At 42.9% G+C, this 25,594-nt stretch overlaps 1 protein-coding gene across 1 annotated transcript in view; it reads left to right on the forward strand.

The window, feature by feature from the left end:
* CCDC158 (coiled-coil domain containing 158) overlaps positions 1-25,594 on the forward strand; it is a 114,174-nt gene that overhangs the window by 36,735 nt on the left and 51,845 nt on the right. The window contains exons 6-12 of the mRNA XM_082243852.1: positions 9,429-9,741; positions 11,578-11,651; positions 11,739-11,849; positions 13,918-14,020; positions 23,040-23,150; positions 23,398-23,604; positions 24,680-25,153. Of these exons, the coding sequence (XP_082099978.1) occupies positions 9,429-9,741; positions 11,578-11,651; positions 11,739-11,849; positions 13,918-14,020; positions 23,040-23,150; positions 23,398-23,604; positions 24,680-25,153 (1,393 nt within the window). The remainder of the gene's footprint in view (positions 1-9,428; positions 9,742-11,577; positions 11,652-11,738; positions 11,850-13,917; positions 14,021-23,039; positions 23,151-23,397; positions 23,605-24,679; positions 25,154-25,594) is intronic.

Here is a 25,594-nt window from a genome sequence, read left to right on the forward strand (position 1 = left end):
TAACTCTAAACCTACTCTCACCCTCATTCTAAGCCTAATCTATCTAACCCTGTAAAGAAAAGTTCACACTATACTTAGCCCTCGTTCACATTGGAGCGACAGGTCAAATTGCATGACCAGTTGCATCCTATTGTCGGCACTGGCCATGTTCAAATGGTTGCGACACTGACTTTGAGGTGCCGCATCGATTTGAAAAAGTAGTTCCTGCACTACATTTAGCGATTTTGCCATGAAGACGCACAGATGTCTTCAAAGTCACACCCGAAGTCACGCTGACAATCGTGCGATTTCAGATGAAGTTGAACGATTTCATTGTGAACCAGGGCTTATCAATTCTGCAGCTACTCCAGTCCGGTCCCAGGCTGAATGGTCAGCAGCAGCTTCAGTGTGTAGGAGAAGCAGCCAACAATGGAAGCCACCTAGTCTTTGGGTATCATCACTTCACAGGCATTTCCCAGCCGTTGTTGGCTTTCTCCTGCACACAGAAGACACCGCTGGAGACTGCACCGGAGCAGCTTCACAATAGGTAAGTATAGAGGGTCTATTCTTTACAGGGTTAGATAGATTTACCTTCAACTATGTAGTGCAAGGGCCTGCCTGATTGCATACAAAATGAAAGTGTTAAGATTTGGACTCATATTATATGATTTTGGTAAATCAGAAGGAAAATTGTACAAGACAATTGAATAATGTGTGGCCAGCCTTAAGCCTAGTACACACAGTCTCAATGCTGGCCAACATTCAGTCCGTGTGTACCGCAGTTGGTCGAACGGTCATGACCTAAAAAGGTCTGCTGATCGGCTTACGATCAGCGCTCTCAGCCAACGACTGGAGTGTTCTGGCGGGGAGGGGGCACCCCCCTGTCAGAACACAATAGCTCAGCAGGGGAGATTGCTGTACTAACATAGGAGTGTTAGTACAGCAGCTCCTCCTAAGCCCTGCTAGGTTGAACAAAAAAAAATAAAAACTACTAGTGTACTAGGCTTTAGTTAGGTTTTGCCTTTACTTCCACTTTAAATAAAAACTAAAGGCACAACATTTTTTTGGTGGAGGAGGGCTAGAATGGCTGTTCTTTTTTTTTATAATGCTGTCTGTGCCCCTGTTAGGGAAATTCACCCTATCTATTTGTCATGTTTACCATTAACATTAAAAGTAACAGTAAAAGAAAATTGCAAATTGTGGGTTGTCCCTAGAGAAGTAATAGAGGGGATATATTTTGATCAGGACACTAGTTCTGGTGACCTGGGGGACCCCAAGGTATTCCCTTAACTTGCAAGGATTTCCTCTCACTTCCTGTTTGGCTATGGGACAGGAAGTGAAGATAAATCTCCACAATGGGACACAGATGGCTATAAAAAGAAATCTGACAGGGGTTATAACCTTCTCTTACTCCATCCAAAATGAAAAAAAAGTTTTGCCTATAGTTCTACTGTAGATCTGCTGAAAGGCCTGTATTGATGGGCTTTGGGCTTTTGTCGATGGCCTCAGATTGACATCAGTTTGAGATGCTTCTGAGATCATTCAGAATTCATTAACCACTTGCCGACCAGCCTCAGTAGTTATACTGTGGCAGGTCGGCTCTGTTACGTGAAACAACGTACATGTACGTCGCTTCATGTAGCAGTTAGTGTGATTAGCTAAAGGGGGAGCCAGTCAGCGGGTCCGGCGGCCGCAATGTCCACCGGGCACCCGCGATCGCTCCCAGTGGAGACAGAACAGTGGTCTGCCGATGTAAACACAGCAAACCGCTGTTCTGTCAGTGATGAACACAGGGATCCTGTGTTTCTCCTATTTAGGTACACAGGTCTCTGTGTTCATCCAGTGAGCCCATCCCCTACACAGTTAGAAAGCACAGCTTAGGCACACATTTAACCCTCTGATCGCCCCTGGTGTTAACCCCTTCCCTGCCAGTGTCATTAATACAGTGCATATTTTTAGCACTGATTACAGTAGTAATGTCACTGGTCCACCCCAAAAGTGTAAAAAATGTCAGTTAGGTGTCGGATCTGTCCGCCACAATGTCACAGTCCCGCTAAAAATCGCTGATCACCGCCATTACTAGTAAAAAAAAATAAATAAATAAATAAAAATGACATAAATCTTTCCCTTAGTTTGTAGGTGTGATAACTTTTGCGCAAACCAAACAATATACACTTATAGGAATTTTTTATCAAAAATATGTAGCAGAATACATATTAGCCTAAAAGGATGAAAAACTTAGATTTTTTTTTTTTTTTATTGGGAATGTTATATAGGCAGAAAAAATATATATATATTATTTTTTTTTCAGAATTGTTGCTCTGTTTTTGTTTATAGCGCAAAAAATAAAAATCGCAGAGGTGATCAAATACCACCAAACGAAAGCTTTATTTGCGGGAAAAAAGTAAAACAATTTTTTTTTGGGTAAAGTGTTGCACGAGCGCACAATTGTCAGTTAAAGTAACTCAGTGCTGTATCGCAAAAAATGGCCTGCTCATTAAGGGGGTAAAACCTTTTGGTCCTTAAGTGGTTAAAAGGTGCGTCTGACCTGCAGTTGCTTTCCTACTGACCTGCATATGATCTGCTTCAAGCAAGTTTTTAATTTTCTTAGACTTGTATGGGGATGCAAAACCCATTTGATTAAACAAATGCAAGTCAACCCAGGCCTGTAAAGTGTATCTTCCTCCTAAACCCTTCATAAAAAGCTAAATGTTACTAGGAACTTTAGATACAGTGCCCTAGTTTACTGGCATGGTCTTTGTGAGGCCAGGCATCTCTTCTGTAGCATGCAGCCATATCTCTTAGCTTTAGCTCAATTCACATCTGCGTGTTCCTGGAAAGCTCGCAGAAACAACTGTTTCCATACGTGTTTCTGAAACATGCAAAAAACGTGCGTTATGCTTGTGGTGCCAGTAATTGTCAATGGCACTCCAAATATGGAACAAACACATGCTTTTTTCCGTGCGCAAAAACACGTGACAAACGCAGCAAAACATGCAGTAACAAATGCGAAAAAGCTGAGAGTTGCAAAATACTTTATAAAATACTTTTGATGGGTTTGTCAGGCATAGGGCAGCCCATTCCTTATGCTATCGAGCAGGAAAAGCGCCGGATAAACGCGTGTGAGCACAACGCGCAGGTGAAAATGGGGCCTTAGAATGGGGCCTTCTGCTCATCTCCATGACCCACAATTGTGCAAATGAAATATAACAGAGCCACTTCATTCCATCACCTTAGCAGCATGGCTGTGCCGCCTAAGCCCGCATTCACACCGGTGCAGCTTTGAAATCGCACTAGTTCAGTGCAATTTCAAAGCCGCACATCAGTGCCAATGCCACTGCCGATTTCTTTGCGGCTTGTGACTTCATTTAACAGAAGTCTATGCAAGTCGCAATGAAATCGGTAAAAAGTAGCGCAGGAACCTTTTTCATAAGCGCTGTGACCTGGGTCACGGCAATATGAAAATTTCCATTCTCGGCAATGGGGTGCGTCTTCTCATGCGGTTTGGAACTGTCAAATCGCATGACAAGCCGCACCGGTGTGAACGGGGGCTTAGAGTGTCATACAAGAAGTCTTATCATTGGTAGAACAGTACATATTAATTCCAAATTCATATTTTTTTGTCTGCTTGTAGCTCTCTGGTTTTCTTTCTCTATCGTCCATTGACAGACGCAGCTCTCCTACTTCGTAGCCATTGGGATATGCTGCCCCCTGTAGGAGTAGTACTAGGCAGGAAAAAAAGCAATTCACCACGCCTGCGGGGCTGTCCCTATAGGCATAACCCCACACACCCTGCTCCAGCAAAACAGTTTGTTTCTGCCTAGTGAAGGAGTAGGACCTAGGTTTCCTGCTGGGACTTCGGTCTCAGTTTTTTTATTCTTTTAAGAATATTTTGTTTTATTTATCTTTACTATAATCTAGACCCTTAAGGTCTCCCAGCCTGGCCTACGAGCGTGAGCAGGTTATAGTCCCGCACTAGGCCTCGCCACGACTGAGCCCCTTTTTGGATCTGGACAAGCCTGCGAGTGGATGTCTCACTGGTACGTGACGATCTGGAATGCCCTGAGTCCCAGCCTGCCCCTCGGCTGGCAGCACCCCGACTCCGGGTGGGAGGTGGTCTGTCCGGAACGGAGCCCACCCGGTCCATGGTATGGTGAGTAAATGCAGCCCCTCCTTGTCCCCTGGTGGTCTTGGGGGGGACATGGGCCCTCTCCTGGGGATGATGGGACCTGGACTTCCTTAAAGATCCCCTCGCCTGTCAGGCTACCCGGCCCTGTGCCCTGCCCCCCTCTCCAGCCCCCTGGGGGCTCTATTGTTGCGGCGCCTGACGCCCTGGGGGGGGGGTGGAAATGGTACCTTTTCCTGCTGGGTCTGGTTGTAGAACCCTTGTGGCCTTCATATTGGGGGTCCCTGACCATATGGCACGCCGTAGGCACTGCCATCTTTAGTGTGGGCAAAATAACTGTTTTTTCCATTGACTTGAATGGGGCAGCCATTTTCCCTGTGTTTCCCATAGACTTGCAATGGCAGCCATTTTTGTGTAGCCATATGGAGTTACACAGGCAGCGTGACCTTTCACATACCAGGCTGATGTCATTTCCTGTGACTCTCACTTTCCTGCTGCAGATCGATTCAGGTGTTTTTTTCTGAAGGTGGTACAGTACTGGGGTCTTTGTGGGCATATCCCTGCGCACTCTGCTATCTGTATATATTTAAGGGGGACTCCACAGGCCGCCGTGATTGGTGGTCGGGACCGCGATCGGCGCTCTTAAAGTGACAGTACTCCTTTTTTTCTGTGCATTACTACGGAGTCCCAGGTGGTGATTTGACCCCAGACCCCCTTAGTGTGACTACCGGACCTTCCGGATCGCAGTCGCTGGCCGCAATTTCAGTAGCATTGGAAAGCCTGGCGACCAAGGTCGATTTTGTAATGAAAAGGGTTACTAAGCGCAAATGGCCGTTGCCTTCACCATCATTGATGGGGCCCTCTGATTCAGAGACTGATATGGTTGCCACGGACGCCCCCCTACCTGAGGGGTCGCTGTCCTCGCAATCAGATGGTGAAGAGGACCTGTCCTCTTTAGCTGCAGAGCGGGAACGCGCCTTGGTGAAAGCCCTAATTGTTTCAGTAAGGGAAACTTTAAAAATGGCAGATCAGCCTACGCTGGCAGGGTGTCTTTGAGCTCCTACAAGACCCAAAAATCGAGCAAGGTTTTTCCTTGTCTCGAGAATTTTTATGATATTGTTAATGACCAATGGCGGTGCATCAAGCATGTGCTAGTAGTGCCTAAGCACTTTAAATGGCGTTATCCCTTTGCTGAGACGGTTTCCAACCGTAGGACGGTACCGCCTAAGGTGGATCATCCTGTTTCCAGGTTGAACAAATCTACTATAGTGCTTGTGGAAGATTCCCTGTTTTTTATGGATCCGGTAGACAGGCAGGTAGAATCTTCATGTGTTGGCGGGTTCTATCCTAAAACCGGTTTTTGTGTCTGTTTTGGTGTCACAGACGGTTATGGAATGGGTGAAGGTTCTGAAGGGAAACTTGGATCCTGACATAGTTCCCCCGAGCTGATGAAACTTATGGACCAGATGGCCCAGGTCCTGGTGTTCCTGTGTGATGCGTCCTTGGATGCGGCTCCCCTGGTGGCCAGAGTGTTGGCTGTGGGGATTGCCTTGAGACGCACGGTGTGGATGATAAGCTGGTCGGCCAAGAAGGCCTTAACAGATCTTCTGTTTCTGGGAGAGCGATTTTTTGGCGACTCCCTGGATGAGTTGATCAAGGGTCTGACTGGTGGGTAGAATACTCTTCTTCCTCAATCCTCCAAAGTTAAAGCACCGGGTAATAAGCGGGGACCTTCCTTCACCGCTCATAGACGTTTTTTTCATGCCTCTGAGGCGCAAGAAAAAGGTAAACCATTCAGAGATTCTGGAGTGACTAAGAAGCCCTGGGGTAGCCCAAGACCAGTCAGTCCGGTTCTGTGGATAAGTCCTCTTCAGCCTCAAGGGGCGCCCTCACCCGTTTCTGGGGTGGGGGGACGTCTGCGCTTCTTTCAGGGACCCTGCATTTCTTTTGTTCACAACAAGTGGGTTCACGAACTGATTCGTTCCGGGTACAAGATCGAATTTCAGTCTCGCCGGCGGACAGGTTCTTTCAGTCAAATCTTCGCCTGTCTCCGGATTATTTGAAGGATGTCCGGGATGCTGTGCAGGATCTCCTTGCTCAAGGAGTGATTGTGCCGGTTCCTCCACAGGAACGCTTTCAGGGTTTCTATTCAAACCTGTTCACGGTGTCCAGAAAGGAGGGCAAGGTGCGTTCGATCCTGAATCTCAAGTCTCTGAACTGCTTTGTGCGGGTGCAGAAGTTTTGAATAGAGTCCATTCGGTCGGTGGTGGCATCTTTGAATCAGGGGGGTTTTCTGGCCTCCATCGATATCAAAGATGCGTATTTGCACGTCCCCATCTTCGAGGGACACCAGCGATTCCTCGGCTTTGTGGTGGCAGAGGAGCATTTTCAGTTTGTGGCGTTAACCTTTGGTCTTGCCTCTGCTCCCAGAGTTTTTACCAAGGTCCTGGCCCTGGTGTTGTTATGTCAGAGAGGGATTGCGATCTTGGGATATCTGGACGATCTCCTGTTACGAGCAGATCTGTTGGCGACCTCTAAATTACAGTTCAGGCCCTTCAGGAATTCGGTTGGACCATCAATTTAAAAAAATCTGCTCTGACGCCTTCCATATGGGTGACTTATCTGGGGCTGACTCTAGACTCTGCCTTGGCAAAGGTCTTCTATTTGAAAAACTTCAGAAGTTGCAGGGCGCGATCAGGTTGCTGTTGGAAACCAACCGGTCCTCCCCACGAACTTGCATGAGAGCCCTGGGTCTGATGGTATCAACCTTGCAAGCGGTCCCATTTGCTTAGTCTCACTTGAGGCCTCTTCAAAAAGGGATTCTGGCACAATGGAACAGAGATCCACGGTCGTTGGACCAGAAGATACGTTTGAGCCATCTCACGAGAGTGGCTCTATCCTGGTGGATCCAGTCGCCAGCTTTGTGTCAGGGCAAGTCCTTCCTGCCGCTGTTCTGGACAATGGTCAACACGGACGCCAGCCTTTCAGACTGGGGTGAAATGCTCAGGAAGCTCTGTGACTTGGTCGACAGAGGAGTCTTCCTTGCCAATCAATATTCTAGAGCTCAGAGCCATCAAGCTTTGCCTGTTCCACTGTCGGGTTTGCGGTTTCGGATACAATCGGTCATTGCCATGGCTGTGGCTTACATCAATCATCAAGGGGGCACCAAGAGTGTCCTGGCGGCCAAAGAGGTGACCGAGATTCTGGTATGGGCGGAAGACAATGTTCCGACTCTTTCCGCAGTCCACATTCCAGGTGTGGAGAATTGGCAAGCGGATTACCTGAGTCATCAGGTGCTGGATCAAGGGGAATGGTCCCTTCATCCAGAGGTGTTTCGTCTCCTGTGTGCCCGGTGGGGGACTCCAAAGGTAGATCTGTTTGCGTCTCGCCTCAACAGAAAAGTCCAGAGGTTTGTGACCAGGTCTCTGGATCCTCTTGCCGATGCCACAGACGCTTTAGTGGCTACTTGGAGCTAGTATCGGCTGATTTATGCCTTCCCTCCGCTCAAACTCCCGCTGAGGTTTCTTCACAGGGTGGCGGTGGAAGGAATTCAGGTCGTTCAGGTGGCCTCAGACTGGCCTTGTCCGCCTTGGTACGCAGACCTCGTATAAATGGTCATCGATCCTCCATGGAGACTTCCTCTGTGGGAAGATCTGCTGTCCCAGGGACCGATCTTCCATCCTGCTTTACGGTCGCTGGCTTTAACGGCAAGGCTGTTGAAAACAAGGTGTTGAGGGATAGAGGTCTTTCTGACTCGATGATTCCTACACTTTTGAAGGACAGGAAGTCAGTGCCTAGGAAGATCTATCATCGTACATGGAAATCGTACATTTCATGGTATAAATTGCTGCAGCTGCACCCTCGCTTGTTCTCTATAGCTAGGGTTTTGGCCTTTTTACAAAAAGGGGTTGAGCAGCGGTTGGCTTTGGGCACTATCAAGGGCTAGGTGCCGGCCTTGGCCATTTACTTCCAATGTCCATTGGCTACTAATGCCCTGATTCTCACTTTTATTCAGGGGGTGCGCCATCTGGCTCCCCCGCGGTGATCCCCGTTGCTTCCGTTGGATCTCAATCTTGTTCTGTCTGTTCTTCAAAAGCCTCCTTTTGAGAACATTAGGGAGATTTCTCTGCTTGCTTTATCCAAGAAGGTTGCCTTTCTAGTGGCAATTACTTCTGCCCGCAGAGTGTCTGGGTTGGCGGCTTTGTCCTGTCATTCGCCTTATTTGGTGGTTCACAGAGATAAAGTGTCTTTTAATAATAATAATAATAATAATAATAATCTGTCTTTTCTTCCTAAGGTGGTGTCGGATTTTCATCTCAATGAAGACATTGTGTTGCCTTCCCTATGTCCTAAGCCTAAGCATCCCAAGGAAATTGCTTTGCACACTCTAGATGTGGTTCGGGCTATAAGGTTTTGTCTGACAGTAACTGAGTCTTTTAGAAAATCGGACTCTCTCTTTGTTCTTACCGAAGGACCTCAGAAAGGTATGGCTGCATCTGCTGCAACCATATCCAGATGGATCAGGCAGACATTGTTCAGGCTTATTCACTGAAGGGTCAGGTTCCTCCTTTTCCTGTGAAGGCGCATTGTACTAGAGCGCTGAGTGCCTCTTGGGCTTTTAGTCATCAGGCCTCAGTAGTGCAAGGTTGTAAGGCAGCAACTTGGTTGTCTGTGCACACTTTTACAATTTTCTACAAGGTAGATTTGTTGGCATCTTTGGATGCTTCCTTTGGCCGCAAGGTTTTGCAGGCTGCTGTTTTATAATAGAATCTTGTATTTCTCTTTAGGGGTATTTTCTTTCATGGGTGAGCTCCTGTTGTTCCTGGTTGGGCTCCTTGTTACCTAGTTGGCTAAGTTTAGCCTTTGGAGTTTACGTTTACTATCTGGTTGCATTCTCCCCACCCTCATGCCTACACTGCTTCGGGACGTCCCAATGGCTAAGAAGTATGAGAGCTGCGTCTGTCAATGGATGATAGAGAAAATGGGATTTTTGTAAGAACTTACTGTAAAATCCTTTTCTCTTGGGTCCATTGACAGACGCAGCCTCTGATATGGGGATGGTTTTCTGTCTTCTTTCACTGCTTGCAACAAAACTGTTTTGCTGGAGCAGGTTGTGTGGGGTTATGCCTATAGGAACAGCCCCGTGGGCATGGTGAATTGCTTTTTTTCCTGCCTAGTACTACTCCTCCAACCCAATGGCTAAGAAGTATGAGAGCTGCCTCTGTCAATGGACTCACGAGAAAAGGATTTTATGGTAAGTTCTTACAAAAATCCAGTTTTTGCATGTTATTGTTTTCATATGTATAACTCTGATTTTATGCAGATCTAATGAATCAAAAAGCCTAGAAGAGGTGAACAGAAAACATCAAGATAAAATACAGGAACTAGAGACTGCCAATGGAGTGCAAGAGGAGATGCTGAAGCAGGCTCATGCCTACATTGACATTCTGAAAGAGATGTTGCAGAAGCGGGATCACATACACCAGGATCTCCAGGGAACCATTTTACCATACATCAAAGCTTCTGGAAAGGAAATAGTTCTAACCTGTGATCTAAGTAACCTTGGAACATTTATAGTAAAGATCTTACAGGAGCAGGCTGATGAGGTTTCTTCTCTCAAAAAAAAACTTCACATTGTAAGTAAACTAATTGATAGTAAACTTTAATAGTGATAATTTACTAAATATTATTAAAATTATATTTGAAGTATTTTTATATGCAGATCACTGATTATGCACACAAAGCATTAGGGCTCGTTCACACTTGCTCAAAGTACCTATGCTTATCAATCACTCCTATAGCGTTAATGCGCTTTAATAGGTGCGGTTGATAAGCCTTTAATGAGCTTTAAAGGCTTGCAGTGTGGTTGACATGCGTTTTTGACGTGTTAAAACTGCACCACAAATGCCTATTATTAACTATAATGTACGCTACAAATAACAGTGCTGCTCCACTTATAATAAGTGAAAAAACTACAGTATCTCATAAAAGTGAGTACACCCCTCACATTTTTGTAAATATTGTATTATATCTTTTCATGTGACAACACTGAAGAAATTATACTTTGCTATAATGTAAAGTAGTGAGTGTACTGCTTGTATAACAGTGTAACTTTGCTTTCCCCTCAAAATTACTCAAAACACGGCTATTATTGTCTAAACCACTGCCAACAAAAGTGAGTACACCCCTAAGTGGAAATGTCCAAATTGGGCCCAATTAGCCATTTTCCCTCCCCGGTGTCATGTGACTCGTTAGTGTTACAAGGTCTCAGGTGTAAATGGGAAGCAGGTGTGATAAATTTGGTGTTCAACATAAAGTTCAACGTGGCACCTCATGGCAAAGAACTCTCTGGGGATCTGAATATAAGAATTATTGCGCTACATAAAGATAGCTTAGGCTGTAAGAAGATTGCCAAGAGCCTGAAATTGAGCTGCAGCACGGCGGCAAAGACCATACAGCGGTTTAACAGGACAGATTTCACTCTGAACAGGCCTCGCCATGTTCGACCAAAGAAGTTGAGTGCACGTGCCCAGCGTCATATCCAGAGGCTGTCTTTTGGAAATAGATGTAAGAGTGCTGCCAGCATTGCTGCCGAGGTTGAAGGGGTGGGGGGTCAGCCTGTCAGTGCTCAGACCATATGCCACACACTGCATCAAATTGGTCTGCATGGCTGTCGTTCCAGAAGGAAGCCTCTTCTAAAGATGATGCACAAGAAAGCCCGCAAACAGTTTTCTGAAGACAATCAGACTAAGGAAATAAATTACTGGAACCATGTCCTGTTGTCTGATGAGACCAAGATAAACTTATTTGGCTCAGATGGTGTCAAGCATGTGTGGCGGCAACCGGGTGAGGAGTAGAAAGATAAGTGTGTCTTGCCTACAGTCAAGCATGGTGGTGGGAGTGTCATGGTTTGGGGCTGCATGAGTGCTGCCGGCACTCGGGAGCTACAGTTCACTGAGGGAACCATGAATGCCAACATGTACTGTGACATACAGAAGTGGAGCATGATCCCCTCCCTTCGGAGACTGGGCCGCAGGGCAATATTCAAACATGATAACGACCCCAAACACACCTCCAAGATGACCAACTGCCTTGCTAAAGAAGCTGAGGGTAAAAGTGATGGATTGGCCAAGCATGTCTCCAGACCTAAACCCTATTGAGCATCTGTGGGGCATCCTCAAACGGAAGGTGGAGGAGCGATTATATTAGCAGTTAAATCCAAATTGCACATACATGCTTCCACTATAAATTAATAATTTGGTAATAGTTACCTATTTACATAGATGTTATTGTGATTCAAATTGCATGATATCAATGCAGTAAAACATTGGTAGTGTGTTAGATAAAAGCTATGTAAATCAACCCCTTTCTGTTTCTGTTTGAGGCTTTTAAATTGCAAATTTGCAATAAAAATATTTGAGAGAAGAAAAAAAAAGACACCAAAATTGACTGCAGTGTTTTGCCTCCCTTAGACTGAAGACCAACTTAGTATTTTAAAAACAGAATTAGAAGATAAAGAGAACAGTTTAAAAGATTGTCAGGAGAGGTGAGTTTTACTATTATTAATAATGTATCTTTTATGTTAACAATTATGAAGATAACATAATGCTACATTGTTTTCTTTTGAATTTAGGTGTGATCATTTTGCTAACAAGAATGAACAGGAGATGGCAGCAATGAGCCATGAAATGAACACTGCGAATCGCCGTGCCAAGACTATGCAGAATCAGCTGGAAGCATTCCAGTATGCATTTTTTCTTTTTTCTTTCTTTTTTTTTTTTTTTATCAAATTATGTTTATATTTCTCAATTTATAAACCCATTTAGTTATTAAAAAGAGGACCAAACTGTCAGACTTTAAAGGCATAAACAGGTGTGTAAAATATTAAATCATTTTAAAATTAAAAATCTTTTTTTCTAGAAAATTCAAAACATTTGGTGTATAAAGTTCTACAACTTTTAGTGGTACAAAAAATCTATGCTAGATGGTATACCTTGCTTTCCCACTGATCACCTATTAATCCCTGAAAATATCACATTGTGAATCTCAATATTTTAATACATAGAAAGACTATTGTGGTGAATCTTAGGAAATCAGTGGAGCAAGGATATCTCTACACAGATAGAAATATCTATATTTACAGTCCCATTGAACAGTTTAAGTATATTTTAATAAACGTGTTTTTTCGCCTTTAAGCTCTGACATTTTAGCTCTCTGTTTAAAAAGTATGCATCACTATGGATGTTGTAACCTTTCCTACTGTATATCTGTATTTAAAAATCAAACCATTTTATACATTTTTTTTTTTGCACTACATAAAATGTTTATTCAATAACAGTCCTATAGAATATATAAAACATATTTCCAGTTAAAAAAATGTCATCTTTTTAGGTTCCTACTAGTTTATTGGCTTCTATTGGGGAGACTTTCTCTCCCTTCCTGTCCTGGTAAGGCCCCTTTCACACAACGGTCCGATCAGATCTGCCTGTCAGTTTTTCAGGCAGACCTGATCGGATGCCCCATGCATCTATATGGGGCAGTGGATGTCAGCGGAGACATCTCCACTGACACCCGCTGCCATCCGCATCCGATCCTGTCCGTCAAATCCGGACGGATGGAAACCCTATTTTCCATCCATCTGCTGGATCGTTCTCATCCGATTCCCCCATAAAGGACAGCGGGGATCTGACAGCTCCGTCTCCGCACACAGAGCGGAGACGGAGCTGTCATCCGCCTGCTTAGCGGGATCAGCAGATTGATCCCCCACTGAGCAGAATGGAGTCCGTCGGTGGAACGGACAGGTTTGAAATGACCCTAATACTCTTCAACAGGGACATAGCAATAAAAAGACGGTAAGGGTTTTTGCTGATGTCTGTCTGTGTCTTGCAGATTTTATGTAAATTCCTGTTTGGAGAAAACTTTGCCACTAGAGCAGGAACTGAAAGGAAATCTCAGACGGAAAAACCTAAGGGCCTGTTCACACCAATGAGCCACCCTGAAAGCACAGCTGCTGGTGTGCGCTGTGAGACACAGGGGTCGATTTACTAAAGGCAAATAGACTGTGCACTTTGCAAGTGTACTTGCTCCAAAGCTTGGTAAATAAGGTAAAGGTTCACTTTGCAAAGAATACCCAATCATGTGCAAGGGGGGGAAAAAAAGCAGCATTTTAATTAGCACATGATTGGTCGATGGACGTCAGCAGAGCTTCTGCTCATTTACTAAGCTCTGGAACAACTGCTTTTGCAGAGTGTAACTGCACTTTGTAAAGTGCACAGTCTATTTGCCTTTAGTAAATCAATCCCACAGTGCCAATGTCCCAATCCCCAAAAATCAAACTGTTTACTTTTTTTCTTGAACTTTATTGACAGTCAGGTCAGGTCACAAGGGACTTGGTGTTCTGGACCAATTAGGTTTTTGTTCCTGACTTTGTCTCCTCTGGGGGGGATTTATCCTCTTTATTTGTCCTGGTGACCATTATCACAGGGACTAAAAGTTTGGGGTGAATCCACAATAGTAAGGAAATAGATGGAGGATCTTGAATGGTGGCATTTGTCTAAGTGGGTATTTCCTTCACTTTGGAGAGATTTCCTCTCACTTCCTGTTGTGTCTACAGGACAGAAACTAAAGGGAACGCTCTCTAATGTGACACAGATGGAAATAAACACTGACAATTGTTTTAATCATTCCCTACTGTATTCAAAATTTAAATAAAAGTTTAGATTAAAATATGCAAGAATATTGCTATGGATATGAGTTTCAAGTACTACTAATAGCTTTTAATCCTCATTTTCTTTACAATAATTTATTCTTAGGCAACAAAACACAGAGCTTAAGGATCATATAGCAAATCTGGAATCTGCAATGTCTGAACAACGCTCTGAGTTAAGAAGCTGCAAGAAAACTTATAAAGACAAGGTAAGAGCACAAATATTTTTATAGGACATTAAAAAACTTCTTTCAGAGTGGCAGGCTCAGAAATCTGTGGTAGAACGCTTTTTCAGATCACAAAAAAAAACTGTCAAAAGCCTCTAAATAAGCCAAATAACAAAACAAAAAAAAAAAAAAAAACACTTATAAAGTAAAGGTTTCTATTTTGTTTATGCTGTAGAGTTTTTAAGTTATTTAGGGATTTGTAAGGGATAAAATATGGCTTGATACTGCAGTGTTTTGCTACCAATGCATGCACTTTTGTTACTGGTTTCCTAGTAAACATTATCAACAGATATAAAATGTTTACTGGTCGATTTCTGCCAGGTTGTTTAATCTTCTGCCAAAAGATCTTGACAGAAATCAAAAAGTTTAGGAAAGTTTGTCTGATCGTTGTTCCCTAAGGCTACGTTCACATGTGGGCGTAGCGGATCGCGGGCAGAATCACTGCGATTCTGCCTGCGATCCGGAAATCATTGCAAATCACGGGACGCCTGTGCGATGCCCGTGATTTGCAATGGCACCCCAAAAGCTGTGCGATGTTACCCAGATTTCCGCCTGCCGAATCGCAGTAACATCGCGCAAACAGAATCGCGGGACACATGACGCCCAAAAAGGTACAAGAGCTTCTTTTGTGTGTCATGCGTCCCGCGATTCTGTGTGCGCGATGTTACCGCGATTCGGCAGGCGGAAATGGCAGCAACATCTCACAGCGTTTGGGGTAATAATTTGCAATAATTTCCAGGTCGCGGGCAGAATCGCGGTGATTCTGCCCGCGATCCGCTACGCCCACATGTGGACGTAGCCTTAATGGTGGTCATACATGCGTCAAAATAAGATCTGTTTCTTTTTCAATTTCTCCCGATAGAAATAATTGATCTATAGTCGAAAACCTGTTCAATCAATATTGCAAACACGAGGAAGTGAATTTCGATCAATAGTTAAGATACAATCAGAACTTATAGGCCCACCTTACCACCTGTTTGCTGGATCCTGTTCCCTCGCAGTTACTACAGTCACTCTCTTCCTCTATCTTTTGTTCCCTTACTCACATCTTCAATCTCTCCCTCTCTACTAGCATCCACCCTTTCCCTCTAAAACATGCACAGATCACCCCATACTTAAAAAGCCCTCACTGGACCCTATCAGCCTGAACAACTTAAGACTCCTTGCTCCCGTTTACCTCTAAACTTTTAGAATGCTCAGTCTACAACTGTCTGAGCTCCTACCTCAATGACAACAACCTTCTTGACCTCTTACAGTCTGGCTTTCGCTCACTATACTCCACTGAAACTGCCCTACGAAAACTCTCTAATGAATGCTAAAACCAATGGCCACTTCTCCATACTACTAGACCTTTCTGCAGCCTCTGATACTGTTGACCACCCCCTCCTGCTCACAAAAATCCATTCTCTCGGGCTTCAAAACTTTGTTCTTTTCTGGTTCTCCTCCTACCTATCACAGTGCTCCTTCAGTGTTACCTATAACTCCATCTTCCTCTCCACCTCCTTTTTCTGTAGGGGTCCCCAAAGGTTCTGTCCTCTGACCCTTCCTCTTCTCCATCTACACCTCCTCCCTTGGTCACTTAATAAACTCCTATGGCTTCCAGTACCACCTCTATGCTGATGACACCCAAATCTGTCTCTCTAGTCCTTACCTTACTCCTTCAGTCTCCTCTCACATTACTAACTTTTTAACTGATATATCAGCATGGATGTCACACCAAACTCAATCTTTCTAAAACTGAGTTCATAATATCCCCTTCTGCCCGTGCCACCCTGACTTCTCCATAAAGATCAATAAAACAACTATCAGTTCCTCCTCAGGGTGCTAGGCATAATCCTGGACTCTGACCCGTCCTTTCAGCCCCAAATCCAATCACTGTTTAAATCTTGTAGACTTCACCTCCATAACATTTCCAAAATATACCCCTTCTTACCCATTGAAACCATTAAGCAACCTATTCACTCCCTTGTTATCTCTCGCCTTGACTATTGCAACTCCCTTCCCATAGGCCTACCTCTTTGCAGGCTATCCTCTCTTCAGTCTATTATGAATACTGCTGCCAGACATCCACCTTAGCAACCGCTCAGTGTCTCTCTGCCAATCACTCTACTGGCTTCCCATTGGCCAGCTAATAAAATTTCAAATATTAACAACAACAAACAAAGCCATTTACAACTCAGCCCTGAGCTACATTATCAATCTTGTCTCCAAATATCGCTCAAACCGTCCTCTCTGCTCCTCCCAAGACCTCCTGCTCTCTAGCTCCCTTGTCTTCTCCTCCCATGCTCATCCCCTGGACTTCTTCAGAGCCTCTCCCATTCTCAGGAACTCTTTACCCCAATCTGTCCGACTATCTCCTACTCTGTCCACCTTTAGGCGATCCCTGAAAACTCACTCATCTCCTGCCTTCGGCTATCAACTGCATCTTTTATTTCTCCCATCAGTTCATCCCTTACAGTTATTACCTTTCTTTCCACTAGCCCCTCCCTAATTGATTGTAGGATCCCAACCATCTTGTAGTGAATTGTATTGTTTCTATATTGTCTTCCTTTTTATTGTAAAGCGCTGCACAAATTGTTGGTGCTTTATAAATCCTGTATAATAATAGTAATAATAATAATAATTGTAAGTTATTGATTGCATCCCTGTTTCAAGCATGTAATCTCACAATTATTATTATTATTATTATACAGGATTTATATAGCGCCAACAGTTTGCGCAGCGCTTTACAATGTGAGGGAAGACAATACAGTTACAATACAATTCAAAACAGGAGGAACTACAGGGCCCTGCTCGTTAGAGCTTACAATCTTTTACTACGGTCCCGCAGTGGGACCCTTTCACAAGTTCTGCAGTGGGCCCCCTTCCTGCCATCTTGGGGCCTCCCCACGGTGGTGGAATGTGAGGGCCCAGTCGCAAGTGTGACCTGGAGCTACAGAAGGAAAAATTAAGACACTGATTTCTCTACATGCTGCCCCCGCCGCCCTCCTATCCAGGTGTACAGGGGATCCGCATAGGCCCCCTGGAGCATGGGGTCCAGTTGCAATTGCAACCCCTGTAGTTACGCCCCTGAGTTTAGGCAGTAATCATCTAATATCCATGGGAACCTTTATTATCCAGGTCCTGTTAAGAGGAAACCTGCCATCGTTGAAGTATGGGAGCTGTCATTATTGCTTGCTTTACTTCTAGAGCTCATATCCCAATACCTTATGACTACCTAAGGAGTCACTGACCAGAATCCTGAAACTGAAGCAGTGAAGCAACAAAGGAATTCAGGCGACTCCAGAGGCTGCACCTTCAAAATCATGTGAGCAAGAGCAGCTCTAATATTTCTGTCCTGATCTAATAAAATTTGAGCTTCAATAAGTATGATTGTCTCAAGGTGTCCTGACACCGAGAGAAAAATGGTGACAGGGGAAGGAGCTCCAGCAGATTGACAGCCTCAACTCTGTTCCTGTGTGCTGCATGAAGGGGGGCATGTCACTTCCCTCCAATCAGCTCTCCTCACTTTGTAACTTTAGCTCTCCGTCCCCATCTTTTCAGAGTGGAGAGATCCCATGTAAATTCTGCACTTTGAATGGATTTAGGGGAAAGAAAGCTATAGATAAACCGGTATAACTCATGTAGGATTTGTTTCATCTCTGTGTATCACCTGAGGCCAATCACTTCACTGGGTATATGTAATGTTTTACAACCACTTTAAACAAGTTTTATATCTCTGATTTGTGGTTTTAAGATTTAAAGTATCACCTGTCTTGTTAATTTTACACTTGCTAAATGCCAGGTTGTATTAAGAAGCCTGGGCTTACTCTGCTGACCTTACAAGAATAATCTCGCTTGTCACATATACTCTGTTTCTTTGCCCTTTCCCTCCAGTGGCATGAAACCAAAACTCCAGACGTGACACGCTTGTACTCCTGTAACGGCTTCTGTTGTATTTATAGTTTGTATTACATCATTTGACCATGGTATTGCAGGCTTTTTCTCTTCCAAGTCTAATAGGAACTCTCTGACCCTTCCAACTTATTTCACATATTGACATAGTATCTTTTATTTTCTTTTATTTGTTCATTTGTATTTGCCTAACTCTAACCTCTTCTGTCTATCATAAAGTATCCGATTTCAGTTTCAGAAAATCCTGTATTTTTAAGCGTTAAAAAATAAATTTGAATGGAATTTGCCTGCATGGTATTATGCTGTGAGAGCGCAGACTGTTAGCTCATTCTGGATAATGGTGGGGCATGCACAAAAATGTGGCTTGGAACATAGCCCCAGATAACTAATCATTTGTGTAATAGGTCATCCTCCAGCTGTTGCCCAAGCAATGTGAGGAAATAATTATCTGTGTATCTTGTGTTTGTCCAAATTGGTGACCTATATGTGTGCCCTGACCTTGTTGCCCAGGCAGACTTTCTCAAACTCTGAATCGCGGCTCACGTCATAACGTTTAACTGTATCGCTAACCAAATTTTTTTTTTCTACTGTAGTAGTGAAATATTAAAACCTCTGTGTCATCTGGGGACATTCACCTTTTTTATTTGTCCTGATGACCATAAGAAATAATAGGAACATCCAACATTTTACCATTGTCATTGATGGCAACTGTTTTCCCCCTACTTTGGAAATATTTTTACTCACTTCCTTTTGCCTTTAGAACAGTAAATAAAGAAAAAGCTCCTTAAAGAGGAGGTCCAGCCTCCTTCAGAATAAGTTTAAAGTCGGCAGCTACAAATACTGTAGCTGCTGACTTTTAATATTAGGACACTTACCTGTCCAGAGAACCCCAGCTGATTTTTACATCTCTCGGGTGCTGCCGCCGCCATTGCTTCTAAGGGAAATCGTCAGTGCAGCCTTGCGGCTTCACAGCAGGGTCCCTACTGCCCAATGCGTGAAGCGCACTGCACTTTCTGAATAGCCCGGTGGCAGAGGAAGAAGAAAGGGGGCCAAAATTCTGAGTCATCTCGCTGCAGCGAGGTCTCCCGGAAGTGGGTATGGGTACCTATCAAAAACAGGTACCCGCTGCCCCCCGAAAAGGTGCCAAATGTGGCACTGGAGAGGGGGAGGAGGCAGGTAAGCAAAGCTTCCAATTTTGGGTGGAGCTCCACTTTAATGAAGAACAAAAAAATGACTGGGATTTTACTCAATAAAATACTAGAAAAAAAGTCTTTGCTAGTCACAAAAGTGAGACATAGCCAGCCTGCCATTTTACTGCCATAGAAATTGAAATAGGTAGCTGTCAATTTAGCGCCTTTGCTAAACCCAATTATACAGCTATTCATTTCCTGCAATGGACAGAAAGTTGTATGAGTGATTTATAACCTGCTGCCTTTATTAAAATAAAGTTGGAGCTGTCCTGTCCCCGTTCACATTAAGGCGACCTGTGAGGCGACCTGGTCGCCTCACAGGTCGCCGTAGGACGCCTTCCATAGAGAAGCTGTGGACCCGTTCTAATAGGAGCGACACAAGTCGCTCCGACTTAGAAAAAGGGTCCGGAGCTTCTTTGGGGCGACCCGGAGGCGACCGCCATAGACTTCAATGTTATGAAGTCCGTGGCGGCCGCTCCGAGGTCGGAGGTCGCCCCCCCAAGTCAGATCGCGGCAATGTGAATGGAGCCTAAAAGGTAATCTATATCTCCTTCCAAAAAATATAACAAACACAGTGCAGTGCAATTTCATAAATTTCCAAAAACTCTTATGGAAAGCTCATATATGTGCAAATGAGTCCATCATGAAGAGTCCAATTATTGCAGATGTAACTTGTGTGACAGGCAAATCCTTATTGATGACATCAAACACCCAGGTGCTGGTATAATCTGAAATCATGCAAAGGACATACAGTAGGTGTATATGATCCCTTCACCACAGATATCTCTGCCTCTCACCTCCACAATACGACCCTACAGGGTCTAAGCGCATATACACAAATGTACAGCAGAAGCAATCCTCCTCTCTCTCTTTACTGCCTCCGATGTATCCAATGTGAACAGCACTCCACAATGTATAAGCATAAGGGAAACAATAATAGGAGATCTAAGTGCTCTCTGTTGAAACTGCACACACTTTATTAAGGAAGTAATTAAATGCACTCACATGGTGGTAGAGTATAAAAGCATCTCTCATACATATCGCACACTGATGCGAGGTCGGCGTCTCCCTGCCTCTTTCTGTCTTGTTTCCGGGATGGCTTGGCAGTTCGTGCGGCGTCCCCCCGTACTCGTTGGGCGGGACTTCTTCAGCGGGGCGGGGACAACCACTAACACGCCAGCCTATATATCCCTAGCTCCGCCCATGTGTAAAAAATATTATTCATGTGTGCTTTAGAAAACTTATTTCAAAGTATATTTTTACATAAAGTTTGAAGAAATAATTGATCATTGCCAACACAGGATTTACTTCCTGCTTTGCATTTTTACTCAATGAATCAACTAAAACAGTCTATGACTTAACTGAAGTATCAGTGCAACAGTAAAAAGGGCATGTGTTATTAACTATAAGTGAAAAAAGTTCATAAGTGATCAGTTCTTGGTAACTTAAATGTGATGTGCCACAAGGCCACTTCAAACAAGTGCCAACTGCAGTGTGCAAACTAACAAAGTGGCCAAACTCCTTACCAGATAAGAAGGGTTCTCTAAATTATAGGAGACCTTTAGCATGTAAGAAGTAATGGATTCCACAAGCCACAGATATAAATGATCATCAGCCATCAGCCAGGATAACCCACAGAGCTTAAAACATCATGGTAAGAACATAAATACAAAAAAATGCATCTTGTGATAAAGTTTAAAACATCCACAATTTATTAAATGTATAACATCCATAAGCATATGAGAGAACGATTGTATAGCACCTCTGCACAGTAGCCTGTGGGCATGATGATGTCACAGGCAAGGATCATCACTACGCGTTTCGTCACAGGAAGGACATCGTCAGGTGAAGGAAGCCAGGGTTGTTCTTCACTACTCTTTTAAACAATGCACGTGTATAAATTTGCTGACTTATTGAATGTCTTGCAGTGTTATGCAGAGAACACTCTGTAAGATACCACAGGATCCAGGCTGTAGATTCATGAATGGAATATAAAAATGTATGCACATTCAATCTCCATTATATTTAGGGGTCAAGGGGATCCAGTGACACCATCATCCTTGGATATTTTCAGTATGTACAGGGAGTGCAGAATTATTAGGCAAATTAGTATTTTTGAGGATTAATTTTATTATTGAACAACAACCATGTTCTCAATGAACCCAAAAAACTCATTAATATCAAAGCTGACTATTTTTGGAAGTAGTTTTTAGTTTGTTTTTAGTTTTAGCTATTTTAGGGGGATATCTGTATGTGCAGGTGACTATTACTGTGCATAATTATTAGGCAACTTAACAAAAATCAAATATACAGTATACCCATTTCAATTATTTATTTTTACCAGTGAAACCAATATAACATCTCAACATTCACAAATATACATTTCTGACATTCAAAAACAAAACAAAAACAAATCAGTGACCAATATAGCCACCTTTCTTTGCAAGGACACTCAAAAGACTGCCATCCATGGATTCTGTCAGTGTTTTGATGTGTTCACCATCAACATTGCGTGCAGCAGCAACCACAGCCTCCCAGACACTGTTCAGAGAGGTGTACTGTTTTCCCTCCTTGTAAATCTCACATTTGATGATGGACCACAGGTTCTCAATGGGGTTCAGATCAGGTTAACAAGGAGGCCATGTCATTAGCTTTTCTTCTTTTATACCCTTTCTTGCCAGCCACGCTGTGGAGTACTTGGACGCGTGTGATGGAGCATTGTCCTGCATGAAAATCATGTTTTTCTTGAAGGATGCAGACTTCTTCCTGTACCACTGCTTGAAGAAGGTGTCTTCCAGAAACTGGCAGTAGGACTGGGAGTTGAGCTTGACTCCATCCTCAACCCGAAAAGGCCCCACAAGCTCATCTTTGATGATACCAGCCCAAACCAGTACTCCACCTCCACCTTGCTGGCGTCTGAGTCGGACTGGAGCTCTCTGCCCTTTACCAATCCAGCCACGGGCCCATCCATCTGGCCCATCAAGACTCACTCTCATTTCATCAGTCCATAAAACCTTTGAAAAATCAGTCTTGAGATATTTCTTGGCCCAGTCTTGACGTTTCAGCTTGTGTGTCTTGTTCAGTGGTGGTCGTCTTTCAGCCTTTCTTACCTTGGCCATGTCTCTGAGTATTGCACACCTTGTGCTTTTGGGCACTCCAGTGATGTTGCAGCTCTGAAATATGGCCAAACTGGTGGCAAGTGGCATCTTGGCAGCTGCACGCTTCTCGCGACCCTGTTGACTATTTTGAATGAAATGCTTGATTGTTCGATGATCACGCTTCAGAAGCTTTGCAATTTTAAGGGTGCTGCATCCCTCTGCAAGATGTCTCACTATTTTTTACTTTTCTGAGCCTGTCAAGTCCTTCTTTTGACCCATTTTGCCCAAGGAAAGGAAGTTGCCTAATAATTATGCACACCTGATATAGGGTGTTGATGTCATTAGACCACACCCCTTCTCATTACAGAGATGCACATCACCTAATATGCTTAATTGGTAGTAGGCTTTCGAGCCTATACAGCTTGGAGTAAGACAACATGCATAAAGAGGATGATGTGGTCAAAATACTCATTTGCCTAATAATTCTGCACTCCCTGTACAGACCCTCTACCTGTTTCCATCATGTATAGATGAAAAAAGTGTGATTTGTATGGTTTATAGAACACTTTAATAATACTCCATGTTTCAAACCTTGGCATGTTACACATGATTCTAACAAGGCCATTTGCTTCTAATTCCACTGCCTGCCTGCACATTCATATTACTGGAACCCTTCTCTACTACAGTAACAAAAGAGGCTTAAATGTAAATAACACACATTTTCCTGGATTTTATACACTTTGTATAAATGCATGAGAAAATAGTATCCTGATTTACGATGCTTGAATTTAAATTGTTTTTTGTTGTTTTAAAATATAGGTGGAAGAGCTCAATAAGCAGCTATTGATAGCCAATACTGCCCTGGAGAAGGTTCAGAATGAGCATACTCAGCTTAGTCAAGATTATGATAAACAGCTGCAGGAATTAAATGTAAGAATGCAATACGTGATATGTTTGAGGCTTGCTCTATATCCAGTTGGGAACTCAATATTGGTATTAAATGGTATTTACTATTAAAGTGCAGAAACATTGAACATGTTTATATATATATATATATATATATATATATATATATATATGTATGTGTATATATATATATATTTTTTTTTGTTTGTTTGTTTTTTATCAACTGATCCAATGATCCAATAAAAAAAGGTTTCATTTTAATTTGCTACAGCAATTGCAAGAGGCCCATAAAGTGTGCGAAAAACAGCTACACTTAGAAAGAGAATATAACTGGCAGTTAAACGAACAGGCAAATGTCAGCAAGCTCACCAATGATCACTTACGAAGAGAGCTGGTAGAACGGAGTATGGAAGTAGAGCGCCTTCAACTAGTGGTGACTGCAGTAAAACAAGAGAGTCAGCAAAAGGAAGAAGAGAAGGTATAGTATCACTTGCTGGCATTTTTAATGTAAGAAGATAAGTATCTTGATCCAGACTAAACATGTACTATTTATGTTTACATGTTTAGAAAGACCTGAAATGCCATTTGTAATTGAGTCTAGTAACTGTCCCAAATCTACAAACAGGGGTGGCAAATGCCACTGGCCAACGGGTACAGGTTAGAAATCCTGTCATGATCACTATGGTTTTCCACCAACATAAATGACAGTGGTGTCTACCTGCACTAATCTCCTGCACCCCCCCTTTTGTGCACTGACATAAACTTGTAGCATGAGAAGTGCCAACTGTTAGGATTTATGCTTTTTTTGCCATAAGGGCAATTGATTTTGCCCTGCACATCGACCCACCCTATAAAGTCCATGGGTGGCTTATGTATCATTTTAATAAAACAACATATATGTTACTTTTTGCTATGGCATATTATATACTGTAACCTAAAGGCCACTTTAGCCTCTTATAAAAAAAAATGCTTTGGCAGATCTATATGGTGAATTTTGTTTGCATCATTCCTCACCTATATATTACCTTTATATCTAAGGACCAATTATTCTTCCCGATTGGATCAGGGGTACTAATCTCCCTAGTACCAGCCCATCTCCACCCCTCCTCCTCATCACTATCCTACATACATTTTTTTTTCTTTTCTTTTCCTGGATTATAAAGTCTATTACCTCATCAATTATACAATCTAAAGTCCCTAACTCATATTTATACATACACATAGTAGGGCCAATTTAGACAGGAGCCAATTAACCTACCAGTATGTCTTTGGAGTGTGGAAGAAAACCCATGCAGGTTGTGCTGCGGTTGGGATTTGGACTGACAGCCCCAGTGCTGCCAGGCAGAAGTGTGAACCAATTAGCCACTGTCCTGCCCGATTACTTTGACAATGTGGTAACACTGCTGCACTGCTCCTGAAATCAGATACTCTCTCAATAAAAAGGTTTTTATTTATGATAAAGCAGATGACAAAGCAACCAAAAAAAGTGCAGTAACAATTATAAAAGTTTGGTTGAATAAGTAAAAAAAAATTTTTTTATTATTTCATCAAAGCTGAAAACTATTCAAGATATGACAGCAAATGCAAGCGTTATTACATGCCAGTTGGAGTCCATGAAAGCTACCTTGCAGAAAATGACCGAGGAGCTGGCTGCCAAAACTCAAAACCTGAAAAATGCAGAAAAGAACTTAAATGAATCAAGAGTTCATTTGGCAGGGAAGGAAGAGGCATTAAAGAATGCAGTAGATGAACTGAGAAAGCTGCGTGTGTATGCAGAGGCTAAAAAGAAGGAGCTGCAGCAACTTAAAGCAACGTCAGAGCAAATGTCAGAGATGTTGGAAGATACAGAAACATTAAAGCTGCTTTTGGTGGAAAAAGATAACATGATAACGACTCTGCGAGACCAAATTCAGACTTTATCTAGGGTGGTTAAGCAGCAGAGTCAAAAAGTGGAATCACTGGAAGCAGAGAAGTTCCAACTCTTAGAGGAAGTATTTCTAACGAATGCGTTTATACAGGAAACTAAGGTAAATACACATTATGGATATTAGTTGGTTACTATACAGTAGATTCATTCTGTTAAAATCTGCATTTTTATTTCGATTTAAATATATTTTTTCCATTTTTTTTTTTTATGTTACTAGTTTGTCCACAATTATACTATGAACAGGTACATCTTATAAAATCAGAATATCATCAAAAAGTTAATTTATTTCAGTAATTCAATTCAAAAAGTGAAACTCATATATTTTATATAGAGTGATTAATTTTAAGCATTTCTATATTAGATATAGGTGATTAGACTCCACTATGTGCCACATCCCTAGGATTCAAATACGAAAAGCAAAAATGACCCAAATATTGGGAGTTTTCAGGCACTTCAGTTCACATAGTATGTAAAGATTAAAGTTCATAAAAAAATTTTTTATTGATAATCACTAGATAAAAGAAACACGAAAACAGTGTGT

This window comes from Pelophylax lessonae, assembly GCF_965119305.1.
Source record: "Pelophylax lessonae genome assembly, chromosome: 1".
NCBI lineage: Eukaryota > Metazoa > Chordata > Amphibia > Anura > Ranidae > Pelophylax > Pelophylax lessonae.